General features: G+C 41.5%; 1 protein-coding gene across 7 annotated transcripts in view; it reads right to left on the bottom strand.

Moving 5' to 3' along the window:
* Positions 1–24,475, bottom strand: part of DYNC1I1 (dynein cytoplasmic 1 intermediate chain 1) — a 183,459-nt gene that overhangs the window by 28,504 nt on the left and 130,480 nt on the right. For all 7 annotated transcript variants that reach the window (XM_088161933.1, XM_088161939.1, XM_014878487.2 and 4 more), the window contains exons 11-14: positions 18,685–18,831; positions 14,406–14,519; positions 11,459–11,592; positions 9,471–9,615 (exon numbers count right to left, since the gene is read on the bottom strand). In XM_088161933.1, the coding sequence (XP_088018059.1) occupies positions 9,471–9,615; positions 11,459–11,592; positions 14,406–14,519; positions 18,685–18,831 (540 nt within the window). The remainder of the gene's footprint in view (positions 1–9,470; positions 9,616–11,458; positions 11,593–14,405; positions 14,520–18,684; positions 18,832–24,475) is intronic.

The following is a 24,475-nucleotide window of genomic DNA, read 5'->3' as shown; positions in this document are numbered from 1 at the left end:
CCATCAGTGTTGTGCAGTATTGCAAGTTGATGCAAGCTGATTTGGTTTTTCTAGGTGTGCAGCAAATATGACAGATTCACTAGTCCTTGGCATAGAAACTTTCTGAACAAGCTAATGTTATTTGTTTAGGCTCAAGCTCAGGCTTTCAGGCACTTGGAAAGATCAGAGCCAGAGTGGTCCTGAGCAGAATGTTTGTTCCTCTGTCTGGCCCTTTAACAAACCAGGGCGTAAGAGCTGGGAATGAGATGATCTTTACAGACCCTTCAACCCAAATCATTCTGTGATTCTATGAGCTTGGTCCCTGTGAGACCAAGTATTCTATAAACAGTCTTTATTGATTAAAAAAAAAAACACCCCAAACCACAACCTGCAAAGTGGTGTCAAAGAAAGACAACTCTTTCAGCAGAGGTAACACACTGGGAAGTTACAATCTTCTGTCTTTCTTTAAAGTGAGTGCTGCAGTGTCGCACTGACTAGATGATGTGAAAGAAACTGGGACAAGGCACAGCTTGTGAAACTTCTGCTCAGGATAGGATCTGAGCTTGTTCAGTGTTTTACAGGCCCAGTCTTCTCCATCTTGAAAGAGACCTCAATATTTTGCTGAATCCAGGGTCATTGTTTCCCTTCTGACAGTGTCACTTAGCCAGGCAAACTCAAAACATGCAGATAGTATAGCAGAAACTAAAAGCTGCTGGGAATATTGAGGCAAATAGTCATCAAATCAGCTTTACTCTGGTCTTGATCTTTCCCTCTTCAATGGTGTCCTTCTTGGGACATCAGCTATTAGCTGTTTAGGGTTACTTGTCCATTCCTCTTGTGGTGAGGAGTTAACTCCTTGCTCTGTATAAGGCTCTACTTGCTCTTGCAAGCCTTCATGTTCTCTCTCTATTTGTATGGAGTCAAAGAAGCCCTGGTTTTCATTCCAACTGACCGATCTTCACAAGAATTTTGCCAGTTCTGGACTACCATGTTTCTCCCAAATCTCTTTTCTAATAGTTACAGTGATCTAGGATTATCCAATAGCTCCTACTTGGATACTATAGTTGTGGGACTTGACTTAGTTCAGTTTATGCTCGTTTTTAAAAGTTACATTCCCAGGAACTATTACTAGATGTCATAAATGAGAGGCAGTAGTTGCAGGTACATTCCTGATGGCTCAGCAAAGCCTGTATGCATTCTCCACAAAGGGTATCATTATCCTACAGACCCCAGTACTATACAACTCACAATCTGTAACCTGCTCCACCTTTTCCAGGACTAGCCAGACCTTCAAAGGATGGCAATGGGAAAGCAAAAGGGGGATGTTCAGCTTTAGCCACCCAATGTCACTGGCTAACTGAGGTACCCTGAACTGAGTAACATGAGTAAAAACTCCTTTACCTGCCTTAAAATTCCTTCTGGCAGTCAGTTTCAATGCTGGATTGCAGATGAGCCTCTGGGACTCAACATTTCACTGGGCTATGACCTATCTGTATGTTGTGTCAACTCACTGTTGGATAACTACCAGGCCACTGAATCAAGTCTAAACCGACTTGATTGGCAAGATAACAGCCTTAAGTTTTAGACTCAGTAGCAACAGGAGAAAAGATATGTGCATGGAAATGATCCCTACACTCTCCACAACCCTTTTGTTTAAGTGCTGTAGTGTCGTCACACTGATCGGGCTTTGGCATTCTAAAAGTTGCAGACAGACACGGCAGAAAACAGTTCACTTTTAGAAATTATTGTTCTTGCAGAGATGCTGAAACTGTTGCCTTTCTTAATTGTCAATAATAAAAGAAAGTCCAATATTTTTGCATAAACATGTGGGAATTATTATGGATGGAGGAGGGGACAAGGGTAAGGCTGAAAGGAAAGGGGCTGTGAGAGCAGACCAAGTCTGGAGATAACCTGATGATTACATTTTTGTGGTTTCCTTCGAAGTCAAAGCGCCACAAGTGAGTATAAAAGAAGGAAGCAAAGGAAAAAAGGTTTGATGATTGGCACAGGCGGTTTTAATGAGAACTGATCTTAATGTCTAATACTATGGTATGAAGAAAAAAAAAAGAACTTGGAAAGTCAGACAGCACTTGTCTTTTAAGAGCATCAGAAATTCAAACAGCAGAGCTTTTGAAATCTGTGGAGATAGCCTGGAAGCTAGTTTTACTGACAGGTAAACTCCTCATGTGGTTAATCCTTTTTAACTCTTTAAGTACTCAGCAGAGGTGTAACACATTCTGGCTGTGCTGCTCTACTTCAAAAGTTCTCTTCTACCATGCCTTTCCACTTATCCAATGGAAAAAGACATTTTAATTTTCTAAAGAAAGAAAGAAAGCAGAAAGCATGGCATTCCTCTTCACCACTGCATATTAGCTGAGGAACTATTTTCAGTGAGTCTGATGTAAATGTGCATTACTTGATGCCTACTGTAAATTTAAATTATTTGAAAGATTTGCCTGCAATGGATGAACTTTGAAAACATCAGACTGTATGGAAGGCAGACTGGTTTACAGTGTTGCCCATCTCACTTTTGTCCCTAGTTCCTTCTGACCAGGCTGATGTATTCTTGTTTCTGCATTTTAGATCATCCAGTTTAATTCTTAGTCTGGAGCCCCTCTTGCTTCACAATTACAATAGTTGTGTCTATGGGTTTCCACTCTGTGAGGTTTAATATTCTCTGTTTCACTCACCCACATCAAGCTGGAGGCAAGTGCAGACAGCAGCACTGGAAAAGCCTATACAGGTATCTGCCATTTGTGCTGTATTTCCGCAGACTGCTGACTTCATCGCTAAATGGTAATCAAGTTTTCCACCTTTTATTTAAAACATGCTCTAAGCAGGACAACACTTCTTCCTAAACTACTAACTATGCATTTGTGTCAAGAGACTTCTTTAAAAATACTATTGTTTTCTTTTGGAATTTCTACCTATTTCTAAAAATGGTTCAATTTCTTTCAAGAAGATCAAAACACTATAGAAAGTCTTACTGTCCTTGCCTAGCAAACGGATTCACAGTTTTCTGTAGTTCATACTTCTGCCTTTACATTACTATATTCCTGGATTATTTTTCAGAGACTTGCTGAGAAATATAAGCAGGCATGTAGATGGAAGAATGACCAAATCCTGGTCAGAGGAAACACAGAGTGAAACACTGAAGGGCAGATTTGGTCTCCTACCTCCAGCTGTCAGTCCCTGTTTATATGCCACACAGATGGGACAAGAAGCAGAGCTGGAGAATGAATGAGATGATTTGGGAGAAGCTTTCCTGTCATGTAGATGAGGCAGTGGCACGCACTGGGGTGCTGCATGTAGCTCTTCTGGGGTCAGTGGGACTGGTCTCCCTGACTTGGGCCTCAAGTTGTTAAAGAGAGGTAGTTCAGCTCAAATTGCAAGGCGAGGAGAGGAGTGGGATAATGCAGCTGTGGTTTGGTTGTTTCCCACCCCTGTGATTCTGACGGGAACATTCAGTATGAGGCCCCTAAAAATTCAATTTTTCTTTTTAATGGAAAATGCTGCTTCATCACAGGGTACCTGGCCCAGCATTGCGTGTGTGCTCAGTGAATTGCCAGGCTTTTGAGTGACCCTGCTGCTGCAGTTCAGCTGCCAGGAAGCAGGAGCATGAGGAACATTGCAGGATGGCTGACACAGCCTGATGTTACTGCACCGCCTGCTAAACAGTCACGATTAGTATTTGTACCTGCTGCCACTAGGATGCCCGCAGAGCTTTCATGGGTCAGCAGGCAATGATTTTGAGGCTAATTATTATTGAAGACAACTTCATCTTGTAGGACTTTGAACACAGTTCCTTTTTTTGTACTGATAACAAAAGTCTATCACATGGTAGAGAAAGGATGGCTGCCTGAAGCAGGTGGGAGAAAATTTCCATTAGGGAAGAAGTCCTGGGCTTTATATACTGATAATTGTCCTGAAATGCTTCACTGTTCCATGCGAGCTTGATCCTCCAGTGTAATTCTGCAACAGAACTGTCAGTGGGAGGTTTGCATTTTGATTTCAGGGAAAAAAGGAATGATGACTTTGTTTTGCACAGATTATATAAGCTCCTGAAATCCAATTCTGCTTTCCATGTGCAAACGGAGCTTTCACTGCTACAGCTGGATTTCTATTAGGGTTTTCTGAAATACAGTTTAGCCCACTGAGTTTTTTAGAACTCAGTATTTTAGATTACTGTTTTATTTGTGTGTGTGCCATTCTTCCATGTTTCATGTGAGTAAATTAAATATTTTGGCCAGCTGATGAATATTTTCCTAACACTTATCAAATATGACTACACAGAAAACCTAAATCAAGAGAAGTATTTCAAGTGAAGAACAACTTGGGACTGATTTCGAGCCACCTGACTTCACTTTGGTTTTGCTCTTTAAAATTACCTAGAATTTTTTTTTTTTTTTAATACAGCTGGATGAGAGCCAGACCTCTGGCTCCAGAGGTAAAGGGCAAAACCTAAAAAAATCCTGTCTGAACAGGCAACTCCACCCTCTTCCCCAAGTCAACTTGGCCTTTTGACAGAAAGCGTGCTCTGAAGCAAATTCATTCATTGCCTTACTTTTGGACCAAACTCAAAATTCTGAACTCACACCACAGAGAGACCATTTCCATGAAATCCCAGCATGCTATTTTATCACCCTTTGTCATTCCCTATAATCACATAAAATTAACATTGGACATGATTAATCAAATTAATAATTTTAATTGATTATATCAAAGAGAAAAGAAGGAGCTTTGTATATGGTAGTGCAGCAGTGAGGGAGACCATTCTAGTCAGGTATCCAAAATAAGAGGAGTGAAATTTTCCCCTGAGAGAGACATTTGAGCCCCACCAAAATCAGTCAGAGGGAGGAGTAGCAAAGGATTCCATAGGATTCTGGCTGCAAATCAAGGTGCATATGTATATGTGTGTGTGGTGTGGGATAAAGAGCCTGATTCCTTCCTGGTAGTGGTTTGGGAGAAGCCAGAAGAAGAAGACAGACTTGGGAGCTCAAAAGTGCTGACACGTCTGCCAGTTTAGATATGGCCTGGGGCTGTCCAGATGCAAGAAAGCCACCAGAAGCTACAGCAACTGATCATCTGCCAGACTTAGGCTCCTTCATAGTCAGTGGTGGGCAGGAATCCCTCCAAGAGATGTCTAATGTATGCAGTACAGTTACTTCTTTCCAGTGGCAACATAAGAAACCAAAGTGTGAAAACTACATGATAAAAGATCCAGGAGGATCCAACTTCATATGAAGTACGAGTCATTTAAAATGCCTTACATGATAATATGAGAAGATATTGCCCAAAAGGTGACCATAAAGTAGTGCTCTGGTTCATTCTGCAACACCCTTTTCCATTACAGTAAATTTGGTGTATTAAGTGGATCTGATCAAATCCTAACAGCAAGGCTTCTGGGGAAGAGCAGAGGTTCCTGCCTATAGTAACACCACCACCACCACCACATGCTTCTTTGCATTTTTATTTAGGCTTCAGCTGGACCTTGAAGGAGATGGTGTCCAACTCTAGGCCAAACGAAAACCAGTGAAGTCTGAACATGCTGATACATGCTTACATGCTGATAGGAAGGTATAACAGGTAAAATAATTTACTCCAAGAGACAGGAGGACTGGTCATACCCAGGTTGTCAACAAGCACACTGGCATAAGATATTCAAGACACAGAGAAGTATGTGAAGGCACATAGCATAGAAACGGGAATGTTTGCTGTTTAAAATGTGGTTTCTCAAAAAAGCTCAACAGTCTGCAGACTGGAACAGCACAGCACACCAAAAGGCAAGAGCAGCATGTGAAGGGCATAAGAAAAAAAAGACAAAGGAGGGGGACCAGGAAGCCACTACCACTGATGCACATGCTAGTAAAGCAAAACTGAGCACAAACACACAATGGGCAGTGTGTCACTGAGGGCACACATGACCTCTGGCTCTATTAGACCCTGCTAATTGTTATGTGGTGGCCCTACTACCAGTCTCCTCACCTCTGAGCCTCCTTCTGATTATGGCATCACCACCATTACTTAAACATTAGGCAGAGGGAGACAAGCATGGATGGGTATATAACAATGTTGTTTCAGTTATTCCAATCTCTGCCCATCTGAGCATGATTTAGGCATAGTTGTAAGAGGAGAAAATCAGTCATTAGCACCTCCCCTCAGTGGAAGGATAAGAGCTAAAGAAAGCGTGTGAAGGATGAAAAATCTAACAAAATACAGCTCTCTGTCCAGATCCTTATTAACTCCCTTAGCAGCAAACAAGCCATCTTCTAGGCTTTAGCTGAAACCAGCTTATGTTTTGCTATGTTTTAACAATTCCAAGACAGCTTCCATCTCTTGACACAATATCAAAAAATTTGCTCTCCAAAGAGCAATTGCTGTAATAATAACAATACTTACATTTCATTATTTAACCTCATGCTATTCATTCATGAGAATTAGTGTTTAATTAATTAACAACACTTAGCATTTCCACTTAGCACTTTACCTCTTCAAAGCATCGTACCGACACTACCTAATTAAGGGCAGAGCTCCACAGACACTTCACATCAGGACTTCCCTTTGACAGCTCTGCATCCAAGACTTGCTCACATGGTGTAGCACGAATTCAAGTTGAAAGCCCTATTAACTTCATCAGGAACCAGGTAATGCTGCGGTTATCAAGTAACTATCTTTGCAAATTCTGTTTCTTTTCCTGTTGCTTCTGGTTGCTTGCTATTCACAGAGGGATCTAATTTTTGGCTAATTTGATGGATGATAATATGAACCTTGTATTAGCGTTATCTACAAAACACTCATTCATCCGCTAGTGAAAATCTTATTCTCAGTCACCTCGTTGAACTGCCTTTAGCTAGAAAATGTGTTAACCACAAAAACATTATAAAATGTAAAGCGAGAGTTTTTAAGGGAGATGGTGCTTTCAATCCATCAGTCAAATGCCTGCTATGAAAGTGCCTTTCTTGTAAGCACCCCAGGATGCTACACAACACCAATAGACAATATAAACACAAAGCTTTTATGGTTCACTTTACAATTGGACATTGACTCTGAACCTGTGAAACAGAAAGGAATTGAATTTCATGACCAAAGAGGATAATGTTCACAGGATTAAGTAGACAACGCTGGTAGAAGCAGGAAAGCAATATGGCTTTGGATGCTGATAGGGAGATTAAATTTACAAATAAGAAAATAAAAGAATAAACCAATTCCAACTAAAATCTTATTAGCTGGCAGAAGCACTTAATACTTCATATCAATCCACTATTTTTTTTTCAAAGCCCACTGATTGACTGAGCCTTGACTGTGAGAAGTGAACAAAGAGAGCCTTAAATATGTAGTAGCTCCAGCCAAGAAAATTATTCAGACAATATGGAAATAAACTTCTGGTGCAGTTGAATGGGGAGAAAAAGAAAACATTCATCACAATTCAAGAACTTGTCTAGTATCTCAGAGGATGTTTTCACAGGGCAGTGGCTGGCAGGGCAGCAGCCTGGGGCTCCTGTTGCTGCTGAAACCTGCTCCAGAAGAAAGTGAGAGCTCTGAAACAGCAAAGCAGCTTCCAGCTCTGCTGTGGTGTGTCACATGTGCATCACAGCTCGCCCAGCTCGGTCAAACAGCTTTCTCAGGAAGCCCCTCTTGCCAGATGGGCCACAACTTGATAGATATCAGAAATTAAAATGGTTTGGTTCTTTGAAAACTGATTGTCTTGGACAAAATCAGACCCAATCATTCTGGCACTGAAATATTCCACAAGGATAACTTGTATTACTATCTGCAGTGTCTTTGTGCCTAAAATGTGCTGTGTTCATGTTACTACTAACTTCTAAAATCCCAGGAGTTTAAAATAAAAATCAGGCTTTATTATCCCTTAATGCAATTTCATTTAAGCTGCAGATGAATGAGACCCTTATTGCCATATTCAGCTTCAAGCTGACAGTTAAATACCAATCCAAGACTTTTCTGTACATATGTGATTGGAATTCAATACTTGCCTTTCATCTTCCCTGCACTCCCCACAAATTCTTCTCTCCTTACTCAGCATCAGCTTCAACACTCCAGTATTCCCTTGCCCCCACCACCACTGCCCAGAACTTCCTTTTCTCACACACCAAATGGCCTATCTAGCCCCAGTGAGCCAACATCTAAGCTGTCCATCCCTTGGCTATCCTGCAGCCTTTTCTGACATTTACCACCTAGGAACCATCCCAGACCCACTCCAGACTGCCCACGTCCACTCCTCTGGACTACTTTTGCATTGGTTAAGGCTAGTGATGTTACATGTGAATGAGGTAAATCACGGACCTTTCTCATTACCAGTTTCCTGAAGTGTAAAGCTCAAGACAAAACCATCAGCTGTGGTCATTGCTGATTAGGAAAAGATACCTGTTAATTAGCACACACATTGGATCAGGCCATTAACAAAAGCACTGGGGAGCTACTATAGAAGCTGATTCAAGTTATCATCTAGGTAACTGCTTCTTTTTCCAGCACAAGGCTGTCACATGAGCCCTTCTGATTTCTTTCATATTTGCATTTGCTATGCATCTGTTCTAGCATCTCCAAGCCCTGATGTCTTGGAGGAACACATGCTGAGATGCTTCCTGACTGGGGTCAGCTTCCATTACTGGAACTCTGCCAGGTGCAGCTCAGGATGTGACCCAAATGCAGGCATAAAACCAACTTGGTTAAGGCAAGAAACTGACATTTGGAAGGCAGTTCTCTACTCTGGTGTACAAAAATATAAATTTAGATGACTAATATAATAAGGATTTTACATTTCATTGTCCTGTTTTACTTTGCCTGTACAACAAACCAGGTTGGTCTGTTTAGTCTGTCCCAGGGAGTATTGGGATTTCAAAGTTTCACAGGACTGTAACATTTCTGCAGTTCTGCTGCTCTCTCTGAAAGAGGTCACAGGCAGATAACCATAGAGTAGTCAGCAGCAGATCCCTAGTGGACATAAGTTACAGCATGTCTTCCTCCCTACTTCCAGTGTCTAATGTCATTGGGACATTTTATACCTTTTGGCTATCACAGCCTCCTCCAGCAGTGAATTTCACAAGTTATACTGATTGCACTAAGTTGTCCATGCACTTCCCCTGTTGCTTCATCAGAGGAAAGTGTTCCTGCTCCTGCACCACCACGGTGCATAGTATTAGCCTTGCAATTTAGACTGCACAGGGAGTGCTGAATGGATTGTTTGATGGCTGGGAGTACAAGACATCCTCATCTCCTCGCCTTGTGAAACTGCTCAGCACTAGGGTTAATACTGAAATGAAGGCCTCCTAAAGGGCAAGGCATGCTCCAAGGCAAATATGAATGAGGGTTACATTAGCTATTTATTTTGCATGCAATTCTATCACTATGCTCATTGTAACCACAGCCTTTCAATTAATTGATTCTTAGGACTTGATAGACAGTATTAAAATATTTCTGACAACAGCATTTTCACAAGTAGCATTACTTGTCCCAGCCCAACTTGGATTTCTTACCTTTGTGGTCCACAATTTTACTGTCCAGTCAAATGATGATGTGACAAAGAGATGGGAAAAGTCTATTGGACCCACTGCCATGTGACAATTGATTCCTGTGACAGGTCCTTGGTGGCCTTCAAAAATTTCACCAATGCCAGCTTTACTGCAGGAAGAAGAAAGATTTACATGCAGGGAGTGATTTACCATCTAGTGATTTAATATTACTTTTCTTTACTGTTAGGTTCCTGTTTCCTTTTAAAATTCTATTTTACCTGCAAATCTCTCTCCTTCTGCTGAGGCCTTTGCCTACAGAGGTTTACTCCAGTGGGCAAATTTAATGCTCAGAATTGAGCACAGGGAGAATTTCTCTTACTTCAGAAGACTTACCTTACTCACTTCCACATACACTGTCTACTCCTCTAGAATGAAGTAACATTTCTGTATAATTATAAAATAACTCTAAATTGTAATTATACTATAGCTTGTGCCTCTGAGTAAGCCATTATCAAAAGGAATAACCATTAAAATAAAAATGCAGATATGTTAATGACTTATCATGAGCAATTCTTTTTCTTTTAAATATCTAAGATAACTTTTCATAGCAGTCAATCAAGTCACTAGGAAGCAAATGCTTTTTCACAAAAATTGAAGGAACTGATCCTGTGATCAGGTATCATACAGTCATTACTTTGAACAAGGGGAGATGTGCATTTCATCAGCCAGAGGCTAGAACAGCTATTAGGAAGGAAAAGTACAACGCTGTGTAAGAGAGAATGTGCACAGTTTTCTTCTTCTTGGAAGCAAATGATGCCAGATCAGTTGTCAGGGCTGTCTCACAGCGTACACAGAAAAGGGAATTATGAAATTACCCTTTTAGCTAGATTATAGAAAAATTGCTAGTGGAAGAATATACATTAAAAATAGCCAGAGCTCTGATGAGCCTGTCACCCTGTGCCAGTGTGAGTCCAGTGTACTGAAAGGAGATATGGAGCTGTGCCAGAGGAAACTGGTCCCTCATCCAGTGATGCTGTGTCCCCTCACCTCTTATATATATACATATATAATCTCATATATAAACATATATAAAACAATGTTTATAAGACACTGGGGATGTATAATAGAAGCCTTACAATCTTAAACCACTATATCAATGACATTTTGGTCAACATAAACTCAGAATGTGATAAAATATGAATTCAGAGAACATTGAATACTACTGGTGGGGATGAGCACCAAGTCTGTCAGTGGAAAAAGTTTGTTCTTTACAAAAGCCTTTCAAGTTTCCCAGAGATAAAACTACTACTGGAAGCTAACAGAGTGCACTAGCAGGGTGCAAAACAAGGAACTTGCAGTATCAGACTACAGCCTGGGTTATATCATGCATGTATGAGAGAGCACAGCATTCTCTAGAACCCATCTGGGACACTTGTGGCTGTATCCATGTTATTAAAGGAACCAGGCTCATGGAGGCTTTTCCCTGTGGAGACTGTAGATGGAGCTGAGAATGGTAAAAAAATAAAGCAGATTAACATCTGATATTGGTTGGGGCCTGATTACTCTGCAACAGAAGTGCCTCATTTGACCTGTGCAGACACAGACACCTGCATCTCAGCTAGGTGTATAAACCTGTGCACAGCTGTTTAAATCTTCATCTCATCTCATCTCATCTCATCTCATCTCATCTCATCTCATGGGTGTGAAAGAAGCATTTCTGAGGGCCCAGCCATCTTCTCTTCAGGCACATGAGTGAAAAAGGTAAAGGAAGTCAACCTAAGAGTAATCATTGCTCCCCACCAACTACACAGGGAGCCTGGGGTAACTGCCCCAGTATAACAGGCTGTAGCACAGATGCTCAAAGTCGGGCAGCTCCTGTGCTGGTCACAGGAACAATACAAACATTGTTGATCCAAGAGAAAAAAAAACACTGAACACTCTCCACACACACTTGGCTATCTCTCATTGACACAGGTACACAAAGTTTTACAATACAAAATGCTGAACTTCACCTTCCATGACGACAGGCTGTGTAGACTGTTCCCTCTTCACTGCCCACGACAAAGTTATTGACATCTCCAGTTGGGAAAGCCATTCCTGTGACCGCCACTGGTTTGGATTTATTGTATACCAGCTCCATGCTCTCCTACCAAAGCAAACTTTTGTTATTATGTCAGGATCCTCCTTTTGTTAGTCTGGGTTGGGGTTCTTTATAAATTTCTAAATATTACATGGGATAGCAGGAGAGGGAGGAATCATTTGATTCAGTCACAGGACTTTCGTTTCTACATAAGATGTTGTAAGAAGATGTTATGTCACCAACCAGGATGCTCCTGCCGTCACTAGTGCTGTCTGTCACACATATGAGACTGGCAGAAAGGCACTGGTCTTTTCTGCATCATCTTAAATCAGCCAGAGATGACAGGTGAGAATTTAAAATCTAATGGTGCAGAAACTAAAGATAATACCTTAATGGTTACATTTGCCAGCCTCAGGCTTTAATAAATCATGCAATACCTTCTATTTACATTCTGGAAATCAGTTGTCAGGAAGCACGTGTAATAGTGTGTGCATGTGAGGCATTTATTGCACTACTGTGTCATTTGTCCCTTTGCAGAACAAAATTTAAAAGTGGGGGTCCTGTTACTACCACCACTCTAAGCATTGCTTTTTAGGGATTTTCTGAGGTAACCATAAACACTCCCTCTAGACTCCATCATCAAGCTACAAACCAGCAGGAATGTTTTCTGTTTTCATTTGGTAGCCATATTTTAAAGTAAATCAGCATGCCCATTTTTGCAATTGCAAATACAATCACCATGCAAGTTTGTGGCTGTTGCAAGATGTGTATGCTTTGAGCAGATTTTGCACAACTTTTTAGTTTTTACTAAGCCTAAATGGTGTAACCCAAGGATCCACAAGAGGCCTAAATGATTTCATCATTTTCATTTTTAGCTATTTAAGTGGTTATGTTCTCTATATTTAAAAAGGCTATGCTGCTGTTCTTCTAGGACCAAAGCCTGTAGGGTTTTTCTCAAAAGGGCTTTTTTGCTGTAAAGAAAGTGGGTATCCCTGTGAGAGGAGAGCAATGCAAATCCACAATTTGAAAGAAATACTTCTGCTTTGTTTATATTTTTCTTTGAAATAAATTTGGTTTTATTATAAAGGCAAAACAAGGCATGGAAATTGCATTGGGAGACCACCTCATATTTCTGTAAATATGTGAGTGAGAGAGGGAGAAGAAATTCTATTAATATGGGAGAGAGACCATATATTTTTGTTAAAGTCTTCTGGGGTGAGATCATAATTTGGTGTCTCTGCATGGCCATAGACTGTGGTGGACTCTCTGCTCCCAGTGCCCACACCATGACTGTACACAAGTGCTCTGGAGCTGTGTCTTTGGAAAGTTTCAGACTGACACACATCAGCAACACTTTACTCCTCCCAGTTTAAAGCTATGGCATGCAGCTTGACTTCAAGTCCTGTGCCTTTCTTTTCTAGATCACCACGAGCCATGTGCCAAACTTCAGAGTAATGTGGGGTGTGTTCCCATCCTTGTTGAGAGCCAGTTTTGGAGCAGGGAAATTCCATTTGAGTGATGAGGTACTGGAACTCAGATGTTCATAGATCTGTGCTTCATACTTTAGTATTCTGGTAAGTGAATATGCAGGGGTAGGATTTATCTTATTAATGTTTAGGTGAGCAACTGTGGAAGGAATTATGGTGCCTGAACATGGATGCCTGGGCCATTTTAGATGCCTCCATTTCTACTGCAGAAGAGTCATGGTTTCTGTCCCAGGGCACAACTACCAGCCCCACACTGTTGCCTTACATGAGCAACGTGGTTGAACTTTGAAGTTGGCCTCACTTTGAGTAGAGGAGTAGATGTGATGACTTCCAGAATCCTCTTCCACTCTAAGATAGGACAGTTCTTTGTCCCAGGGTGGGTATCTGAAATGGCTTTTCACATTTGGATGGGGGGAGTCCTCCTCCAGAAGTACCAGCCTCTCTCTACCTCAACTGTACAGAAAACTTGAATTTCTAACTTAGACTTGACACATCAACTTCTAGAGGGCTGAGGTTAGGATAAAAGGGTCCCACCTCTTGTGTCAACACTGAAAAGCAAATAATTCAATAGTAATTGCACATTAGTGCATGATTAATGGAATCATTATCAGGAGTTTCTATGCAGCATTTTGAAACAAGATCAGATCCCATGATGTTTAGTAAAAATGATATTAATTTTTTTTCTATGAAATTGTGTGTAAAAATGAGTGATGTGTTAGAATAGAAAATGTACTTCTTCAGAAGATAACACTTAAAAGATGCTTTCTGTACACCTTTTTCAGCATTGGATTCTTTGTTTAGTTTCCATTATTATAATCACTAGTGGTTTGGGCAATTTTCCTGTGTTTCCTTTTATTTCTGATACAAAGGAGAGGAGGGGGGGAACAGACAATAGTAACAAACATTCCAGAGGGGGAGAATTAGTTCTAAAACTTTTGATTTGAATTGTTTGTTCCTTTGGTTACTGAAGGCTGCCAGCAAAGTAAGTTTCTGAGTTTCTGACTGTGTGCCTTGGAAACCTGCAGTGCCTAGGGTGTGTTCAGCAGCAGTGCAATCTAGTCCATATTTGTTAAACAATGCTGTAGAATAAGTGCAATTTATACCACAGGCGACTTCTGTAATTACCGTGCTTTAGAATGGACTATTTCATTTTCACTTGAAACTGACCTACGTATTAACGTATTACAATAATTACATGATTTGTGGTAAAGGAAATGGGGTTTGGCTCTTAGCAGAGACTACTGGAAGCAAGCTGTACTCTTTCAAGTGCATCCATTGGTTTTAGTTTGTATAGGATGTGAGATTTTGCTTTTAGGAGCTATGTTCCACTACCCAGGCATCCTGCTCTACCAAAGACATTTTCCTCCCCTGTGTAGGTGAAAACAAACCCACCTGTGGAGTTGAGAGCATGTCCAGGCTCCAGGAGCACATTTTGCCATCCGTAGAGACAGTAATAAGATTGTGTGCATTCTGTGTTCCAACCACATTCACACAGTACACAGGATGCTGAAAACACAGAACACTGGAAGTCAGAGCGCCATTCTCACATTTTCACAAACAAATTTCTAACGTCTCATATGTTATTTAAAGAATAATTAAGTAGTCACACAATGCCTGGAAAATACAAGACTCAGCTTTTGCCAGATAGGAATTGTTTTGGTTGGGTTTTTGTGTTTCTTTTTCATTTAAATTTTAAGAAGTACGTTATGGATGTGGAAATGTTTTCAAAGTTTCATTTTCCTCATAATAAAACAGCCCAGCTGACTAATGCTGTGAAAATACCAAATTATGTGGATGAGATTTCACCCACAGGGACATGTATCATTCTACTGATGGCTTTTGACACTGAAAATAACCAGCAGAAAGAGGAAAGCTGTCGAAATAGAATCAAAATGAAAACTTTATTCAAGAAAACAGCTGCATAAAACTTGAACTCTTTCAGAATTTGGCTTGTATGCTAAATATTTGCAAATGTACTCCAGTTGAAGAACATGAACAAGCCCATCAACGTTCTTTAGCGTTGGCCAATACACCTTTTAAAATCTGTCATTATAAGTGGGGAGTGACTAAATTTAGGGTGTTACACCTGGTTCACCATAGTGCAGTCATTCCATGGAGGCTGAATTCCAGTTAGTATGCATAATAAACTTGGCCTATTCCTTTTCCATGGAACTTGGTAACATTTTGAGCCTAAAGTGTCATCTGATATCTGATGGTGACATATGAGGGATGGGTCAAGTTCAGCAATCTCCAGAGTGAAAAATCAGTCATACTGAACAAAAAGATTTAATTTCCTTTGACCAGTACTAGTGATTCTGCTAAATTAAGGGTGAGACATATACAAAAGTCAAGCCAAGAAAAGTTTAATTTCTCTGTTGCATTTGCCAATAAATAGAAGACCTGCATCTCCAGAAAAAAAAAAAAAAACCCAAAAACATTTTTCTCTAATACTTTGCTTAATTAAAGAAAATTAGGACCAACTTATAAGACATCCCTAGGGAGCTTCTAAGCCAGCTCTATGTAGTGTTAGGAATGTAGTATTTGTTCCTGCTGAAAGGAATGGCAAATCTGCCACTTACGTCAAGATCCAGCTGCAAGTCACCTACCCAGTCAGTGGGGAATGGCAGAAATCCTCAGAGCTCTGGCTCACTCTCAGGCTTGATGCCTGAGTGGGCTCAGTAAATGTCCCCTCTCCAAGAGCCAAAGGTGCAGCACCTGTACAAACAGTGTCTGTGCCCACACTGAGATGGACTAAGCAGCTGCTGCTGAAACAGTACCTTGTGCTTGGAGGCAACCTGTACACACCAGTAAGCCACAAGGGCCATTTGATGCCAGTTCTTTTCTTTCTCTCAAGATCGTCAGGCACCTGGTTTCTCCCAGATCATCAAATGGACCCCAGCTGGTCCCTCCCACGTGTCTCACACTATTTTTCTCATATCATGGATATGAGCTTGCTTGCTGCTTAGTGTAAGCTAATGACCCCAATGCTAAACATGATTACTGCATACTGATTGTGAAACAAGCATAGACCTATTTTTTTCATGGTCTTTTGACTTCCAGTAGTCCAAACAGACAGAGTGGGTGAGAGGAAGCTACAGCAAGAGTGGAATATATAGAATATTTAGTGTGGGGGAAAGAGTGAGCCATGTCTTTGCAGCAGCACCTCAGTGTGTCAGGCCTGGCTTTAATCAGGGCTACCAGCCATCAATTTCATGCACAATAAAACTCACGGCAGAAATGAAAAGATGTAAGGAAAGCGGATGAAAAAGACAACCAACTGTATGTAACAGAAAGTCTAAACAGGCTCCTTCCTTTCAAAGGGTTGCTGCCAGCTTGCTTTTATTTATCTTGGAAATGAAATCATCATGCAAAAAGGTTTTGTCTTAATTAAAATTTCCTGTTGTCCCAAGTGCAGATGTGTGGTGGGTGTGAAAGGAAATTAGTGAGTAAGCTGTGGGTAGAATTCTCTTTCCTGGTGAATCCAGGCAGTAATCAGTGATACTAAATTTCAGGAAGGTTTAAGTCAGGGAAAACAACACAATCTATCTGTTTCAAATAAACAAAGCAAGGGAAGGAAAAGAGAAAAATCCTTTTTTCCCATACAGCATGAGTTCAAATTAAAAAAAGACTTATTCAGCTCACACATCTAGCAGTACAAAAAGTAACATCACTAACGTAGCATTGTCTTAATTTAATTATTTTTTTTCTTGGCAGCAAGGATTCAAGCCAGCCTTTTGCAACCAAGTTTTTGCAGCCTAACCATTTAAAGTTTATGTAAGTAATTCCTAGGTACTAACATAAAGTAAGCAACTCTTACTGCAAAATCTGAGCACTCCTTCAAACATCATGCTTCCTCATGTTAGACTGTGTAAACACTTATTTATATCAATCCATGACAGCACATAAAGTGCCCATCCACAACTGAAAGTAATTTATTTATATTTTTCAAAAGCAAAACATTCCATATTGTTCTATTGCAATAATAAAACTGCTTTAATATATAATTCCAGGAGGTACAATTTTGCCTAAAATGATTTTTGAGTGTAAACAAATTACTTCCCATTAATCTTTGCTTTTCCACTAGATTTTGAGTCCCAGTTGTTCAATTTTCAGTGACAGTCAGCTTCTTGCCACTAGTTTTCTGGTCTGCTACATCTCTAAATTGCACTTCCAGGAGAGACTGTTTCTTTTCATGCAGATTGAACAACATTACTGGCAACAAAACGAGCAATAACGTTAGGGAAATGAAAAGCAATGTTGCAGTTGCAACCCATGGCACAGATCATTAGATAATTACATCAACATTCATGATAGTGGAAATTTATGGAACAATATTTGTATTGCCTGGCCCACTAAGCATGTCTGTGCACACCTGTAATTTTTAATATGAGACTTTCAATCATAATACTGGCCTCATATTGAATCTTTAGCAGTAATTCACATGGCATGGCTTATGGAGTTATCTTTTAACTCCAGGGATTATTTTGTCACAGTCAACTGAAAGCTGAACCTTGATCTGCAAATTCCAAACATTAGAATCACAGAATGGTAAAAGCTGGAGCTGCAAAAGTACTATCACTTTGTCTGATCATTCATTCTGCTAGAATAAGATTATTAAGTTCCTTATGTTACAGAAAATCTGTGTTTTTCTGCACTGTTATATCATGCTTTTGCATTTTTCTCCTCCCTTTCACTTTCCACTCAGGAGTTGCCCTAAGCCCACTCCCAGGATGAGCTACTCCATCTCTCCTGAAGAGTTTGCCTGAGGCCAGACTCTGGAGGAGGAGAGCTCAAGAATGCACAAGGCATTTGTGCAGGATGGACGGGATGTCAGTGCAGCAGAGTGAGGACACTTCAGCAGGCTACCCAGGCTTGTGTCTTCCTCCAGCACAATATGAGTACTTTGCAATGTAGGAGACTCTCCTATCACAGACATCATCCTTGTATCACAGATGAAGTCTCTTCTTTCTCAGGCATTTTGTGTTACTGCTCTGCCCATTTATCTTCCACACATCACTAGAGCCCACTGCCACCATCATTAATTATCTGCAAGAACCCGTGTGTGTCAGCAAAATGCTCTCCTGCATCATTCCATTGAAACAAACTGTCCCTCAGTGTGCAAACTCTGCCCTGTGGCCTTGGAGCAGAAGACTATGGCAGGGATTTGAATCTTACTGTATTAGAAAACAGAAGCAAATTGCCCCACTTTTCCCAAGGGCACCAGTGCCTACTTATAGGAATCCACCTCATAGGTGCCTAATCTGGCTCAGGGGAGAAATTTGTGTACACAAAGACAACAATAATGAGCTGAATTGCCTGCCACGTCAGACTGAGAAATATACAGTCTCCACAGTGGTCTGGCTCTCTTTACAGACACTGGGGACAAGAATTACAGTGCCACTGTGCTGGCACATAGGTGCCTCACTCAGGTGTTGTACTCATCCTGCCTTCTTCCTTGGAATGGAGAATAATGTCCTGACTTGTACAATGTGTGATGATTAAGCACTTACAAGAGGTGGTTGTTCATGTCTCATATCTACTTTCTTCCCTTCAAGGGCCACACTTCTGTTTTCATCCGTGTGGCAACTAGCATTGTAGACACAACTAGGCAGCTGCCTTTCCCTGGTGACCATCTCCTCTCAGGAAAAGAGGAGGTGATTTTTATCCTTACCGTGTGAGCAGCAGCAGATAAGGGAGTTCTCTGAACTGGAGTGCGTCTGTGACTGCGATTATCCCACAAGACAATTTGGCCAGAGTATGTTCCACCAACGACCAGGTTTGGGTGAAAGCGAGCAAAACAGACTGACATCACGGAGGACTGGAGGAAAAGAGGTAGAGAAGAGAGGGGTTACATGGTCAGCCATCTTCAATTCTCTCCCTAGGGAAGCATACTGTAATTAGCATTTTCTATTTTAGAAGTCACTGTATAAACTTTATTCATACTCCTTGCACACCAGTAATTCTACTAAAGCCAACAGGACACATGCAAAGAACTAACTTTGACCCTAAAATGTGTTGTTCCATTGGTCCTAGGGAAAATATAGGATGAGTCTGAGCATGATGCTAAAGACCTGAGATAACATCTCCATGACAGTCATGGTAAAGTGCTTAGTTTCATTTCCAGAAGTGAGAACTTCAACTAACCAGATGCCAAACGAACAGAGAATGGCATCTTGGCCCATGATATCCCATTAGGGAGAGTTCTTCCCCTGTTTCTCTTCTAACTTTTAACTCAGGCAGCTTGAAGCAAGTCTGTGAAAGACCCTCCAAAGTTCACCTCAAGGTGTGCTGTCTTGAGAGCACCAGCTGACAAGCTGTGTCTCATTGTTGGATCAATGACTGATTCCTCTGCTACCGAGGTCTTCTAAAAACAAAGAGAATCACACTTTGCACTGTTTAAGCAGAATTGAGTTTTTACTTATCCTAATGGCAGCTGAGTTATCTTTGTGTATTTTCTTTAGCTGGGGATCCTTAGGAGCCAGACTGGTGCCACGGGTATCCTGACTACCTGGTAGAGTGGCCCACAAGCCAGTATGGAGATTGTTAGCTATCCCACCTACCACTTTTCCACATCTTTAGAATAATAAACGACAGCTGAAGTCCTTAAGGGAACAGTCCAACCTTCATGTGCCAACAAGCTACAGCCAAGAGCAAGAAGCAGTAACTCCTTCAAGTCTTCCATGCTCTTCTTAAATAAATATTTCCCATTTTTATATAATTGCTCCTGGATGTTATGTCTTTGTTTTATGCAAATCTTTCTTTATATTTTAATGATTAGATATTTTGTAGTGTTGGTATTCCTATCTGGGAAGACTCTTTACTCAATGGGTAAAACCCTCAAAAAAGGGTAAACTAAATTACCGTATTTAATTTGCATAAAAAGCATGTCAGACATTTAGGTAAACTTTGAATTAGGAACACTGGAGATGCCAAGCTGAACTAGACCCAGTGGCTATCTAGGTAATGGCCCTGTGTCTGGAGGAAGTGGATGGGGCTGCAAAACCTTGACATGGGCAGATGTATTGCCTCCTGCTCTTACTGCTCCTCATGATGATTTCTCTAATGGCTAGGGACTGATTTGAATTCATGAGAGACTTGAACTCCCTTCTGATAGGGCTAGAATTAATTATGCTAACTCTTGATGCCTATAACTAGGTTAATAAGAATAAAGCAAAATGGGAAGTTTGAACAGTTTTTATTGAATTCATGTGTCTGCCTGATATAAATTGTTTAAAGCCAGATTATATGCTAAGTGAATTTAATAGACACACAGCATACAGCAGTATATTTATTACTGGGGGTTTTTTACCTAATAAGATAATCAAGACAATGAAAAAAATCTGCCATTACTTTTAGTCTTCTCCACTCTCTCTGGATCCTCCTGGCTGTTCACTTGACATCTTTATACTTTCCCCTCTTGACTAACACTTCTGCATACATTTTTCTGATGTTATTTAGTCTAGCACCTAATGACTAGATGATTAGTGTACATAAATGCCTGTTTTAGTCCATATATAAGTGTGTTAGCACAGCAATTCCATTATGGTCAGTCATAGCAATGAGAAGTAGCTTCCAAACACCATTTCCAAAGGACCCAGATTTACAGAAAAGAAACTCCACCCCTAAGGAACAGGATGTAGGTACTATTAAGAGGGGTTTAAAACCCAGTTACACTGCAGCTGCCATCCAGTTTCCACAGATTCCCCCCACACATTATAATTAAAACGACCCTACAGCACATGTTCTACATTTTATCTCTTTGTTTAATGGCTTGTTTTAATCAACCCCTCTCATTCCTTATAACTAAGCTGACAGATATTCTTACATGAAGTGAAATAGCCAGATGATTTTAAAATAGTACAGCTCCACCACTGTGTACACCCTACAGCAGCTACAAGGCTCCACATGTATTTTAAGAAACCCCAATTCAAACAGCTATTCCACAACAAAGTTCCCAAGTTTGTCCCAAACAAACTTGGGAGACTCTAAAGCAGGGCAAAGAAGCCAAGTGGACAGTGTATTTTTAAAAGTTCTTCTTTCATGGTTAGCATGTTTTTGCATTTAGAATGCCAGAATACAGTTGAATGGTCAGGATATAAACTGCTAAAGTGTGTTTTTCATAAAGTTCAAAAATAACCTACAGACATGACACAAGCTTGAGCTCTCTGCACTTCTTGTACTTTCACATCTTGCTCCAAAGCAGTTTGCAGTCTTCAAAAGGTGAAACGTTCACATCCTTTTAATTATGTCAGCATTATTTTTCTATCCAATAAAAAAATTCTGTCAAATATTAGGATTTAACAATTTAAGGACTCCATTCCATAGCACTTAATACAGTGATTATTTTCTTAAAATTAATGGCAGTACTCAGATGAGTAAGGGCTGTAGGATCAAGCCCATTCATTTAACAACTTGAAAAGCATTCATTTCTTAGTCTTAATGGGAAAGAGTGGCTGACAGGTCTCCAGTCTGTCTGAACAGCTCTGTGCTCAAGGACAGCAGCAGAAACCATTCCCTGTAAGCCTCTTCTGCCCCCAGGCTGCCTCTTGTTTGCCTGTTCAAGTAGTCTTGCTCCTCTGAAACAGCTTTGCCACTGACTTCAAAGGGGGAGGAACCAGCACATGGTCAGGTTTTTAAAATAACAGCATATCCTTGGGTGCACTTCTACCACACCCTTCTAGGGAAATCTCATGGCACTTTCCAATAGCAATGGTAAAGCTTCCCGAAAACTGAAAACTGAAAGTTTTTCAGTTAGGGATATTTTATACTGTAGGCGCTTGTAGGTGCCTCTGCTTGTTGCAGAGGACAGAAGCAGCTAGTTTCACAGTACATGGCAACAGTGCATAAACAAATGTAGGAGGAATCATGTCAGAAGGCAATTCCACAGAGAGTTTACTGTTCACAGTAGAAAAGCACCATTTAAGGCTAGGAGATTCCCAGCATTGTCTTTTTATGGGTGCCACAAAGCATCTGTCTGAGCAACTGCTGGGACCCACAAGAGACAGGCAAAATCTTAGTGTCTGGTTATCTGGATTTCTCTGAATTGCACTGTGCAGTGAATCATTTCAGTATTTACTCCAGCTTAATGCTCAGGTGTTTTCTCCCTCTATGCAAATACGGCCTACTGGATTTTGCTTTTTCTGCCTCTCCTTAGCTTTCTCAGTGGCTTTCCTAAAGTTTTCTGGCGCTTCTGCCTTTGTGATCTTCCACCCAGGTGTTTTACCCTTAGTGGGTCACAACACTGGTGCTGCTGCCTCATCCCCTGTGCATGCTCTGCCTCTCTGCAGAGGAGAGCAGATCCCCAAGGGCCAGAGGAGCAAACCTGAGTTAGTTCCACGTGGGAGGACTGCCAAGCAAAAGAGAGAGCTCAGGCTGCTAAACCTGAGGATTTTGCCTGGCAAACAAGCAGTTCTGTTTCTCAATGCTAAAGCTCCTGCTCTCAGCTGCTGCAAGAACCGCGCTGAAAACGTAATTAAGAAACAAAGCATAAGATGTCCTTGCTCTTGTTACAGCAAAGAGAGGGCTGAGCCTCACAAACAGAAGTGGTGTCCAGTCCTTAGAGAGGTCTGCAGCTGGGGGGAGGAAGGCAGCACCCTTTGCCCCCTGCCTTGGTGGGGGGCCAGGTCACCTCAGCCCGTGGGGAGGAGCACTGTGGAGCTGCCTCTGCCTCCCTGCTCCTTCCCTCCCTCCTTCCCCACTAATGCACTGATCCAAACAGGCCCCCAGCCCTCTTCAAGTGGCTGGAAAAGCTGGTTTTTATTTTAGAAGCTTAATACAGCCCAGATTTGGATTAATGGTGGCATATCCCATCAACCACAGGTACACGTGCTTGGGACAGACAGTCATTTAGCTTCTCCCCACTGGGAAGCCTGACCTCAGTAGCCACATCTGATGTGTGCAAGGCCCTGGAGACTCGGCTGTCTCTGCTCATGTCCATACGCTGGGATGGCACTCTGCCCAGCCACCAGTCAAACAAGTTCACAAAGACCTGGGTGCTAAATAATAATAACTCTCAATAGGCAGTGACTACTGCCTTCAGCCAGACCTCTTCTGCAGGAAACCACCCCCGGAGCCAGCATTGCCATACTGGTGCCATATGCCTACGCCTGACACCAGATGTATCTCAAAACAATACTTTGTCAGTGGGAAGAAGCAATCCGAGGAGTTCACAGGGATTTCTAGGCTCCAGAAGACCAGGTTATATTGCAGCAGGCTCCCAGGAAGCTCCTGGGTGGATTTTCTAGCTGAGCACATGCATGTGAAAAAGCACTACCATCAGTGGCATGCTGCTGTGGGTCACTCTGACACAGACAACTGTGGGCAATGAAATCAGCTGCAGCTGAGACCATGGAATCATAGAATTCTGAGTTAGAAGAGACCCATCAGGATCACCGAGTCCAACTCCTGCACAGGAATCATTAAGAATCACCATGTGCTGAGAGCCTTGTCCAAGCCTTGACCTCTGTCAGGCTTGCTGCTCTAACACTTTCCTGAGGAAGCTTGTTCCAGTGTTCAACCACCCCCTGAGTGAAAAGCCATCTTCTGATATCCAATAAAAATCCCTCCTAATGCAGCTTCATGCCATTTCCTTGAGCCCTGTCACTGGTCATCACTGAGAAAAGATCAGTACCTGTCCCTCCTCTACCTCTCATGAGGAAGTTGTAAGTGCAGTGAGGTCTCCCCTCAGTCTCCTCCAGGCTGAACAGACCAAATGGCCTCAGCTGCTCCTCATATGGCTTCCCCTCCAGACCCTTCTGCATCCTCACGGCCCTCCTGTGGACACTAATAGTTTAATGTCCTTTTTATATTGTGGCAGCTAAAACTGCACACATTGAGCAGAGCAGGACAATCCCCTCCCTTGCTTGGCTGGCAATGCTGTGCCTGATGCCTCCCAGGACACAGCTGGCCCTCTTGCTGAAGTGGCAGATCCTTTTCCATGCTTGAGGGACTGAGAGCAGAGGGACAAAGCTGTGGTAATGCTCCTTAGCTAAAACCATGAAAAGATGCCATACTCATAGTCCTTCATCCATGGGAACTGAAGAACAGGGACTGAACCACTGATCACTTATGTCTGCCCTCCTGAGGAATAAATAAATATAGAGGAAAGCCAGAAGTACCCATGCAACTTACTCATAACCTTTTGTTCTCAGTCCTGCTCATCAAAAGCAGCATTTACAGAGTCTAAGCACTCACAGTCCCTCTGAGAGCTGCCCAGCCTTCTTCTGACCAGGCAACCAGGAGACCATTTCATTCCTGCACTGCTATACACACATATATACACACATCCCTACATCATAGGGACTGCAAACGTGGATTAAAACCATCATCTAGAAATAAACAGCAACTGAATTATTAAATAGAGTCCTTTTTTCGTGACTGGTCATGGACTGAGAATAATCATGGAAAGTAACAATATCAGATCTGAACACTTTCTCTGGTTTAGGGACCTTTCCCTGGTTTTG

Source organism: Sturnus vulgaris, chromosome 1 (genome assembly GCF_052056855.1).
Source record: "Sturnus vulgaris isolate bStuVul1 chromosome 1, bStuVul1.hap1, whole genome shotgun sequence".
Classification (NCBI taxonomy): Eukaryota; Metazoa; Chordata; class Aves; order Passeriformes; family Sturnidae; genus Sturnus; species Sturnus vulgaris.
The sequence above is the reverse complement of the archived record's forward strand: the minus strand, read 5'-3'. Positions and strand labels throughout refer to the sequence as shown.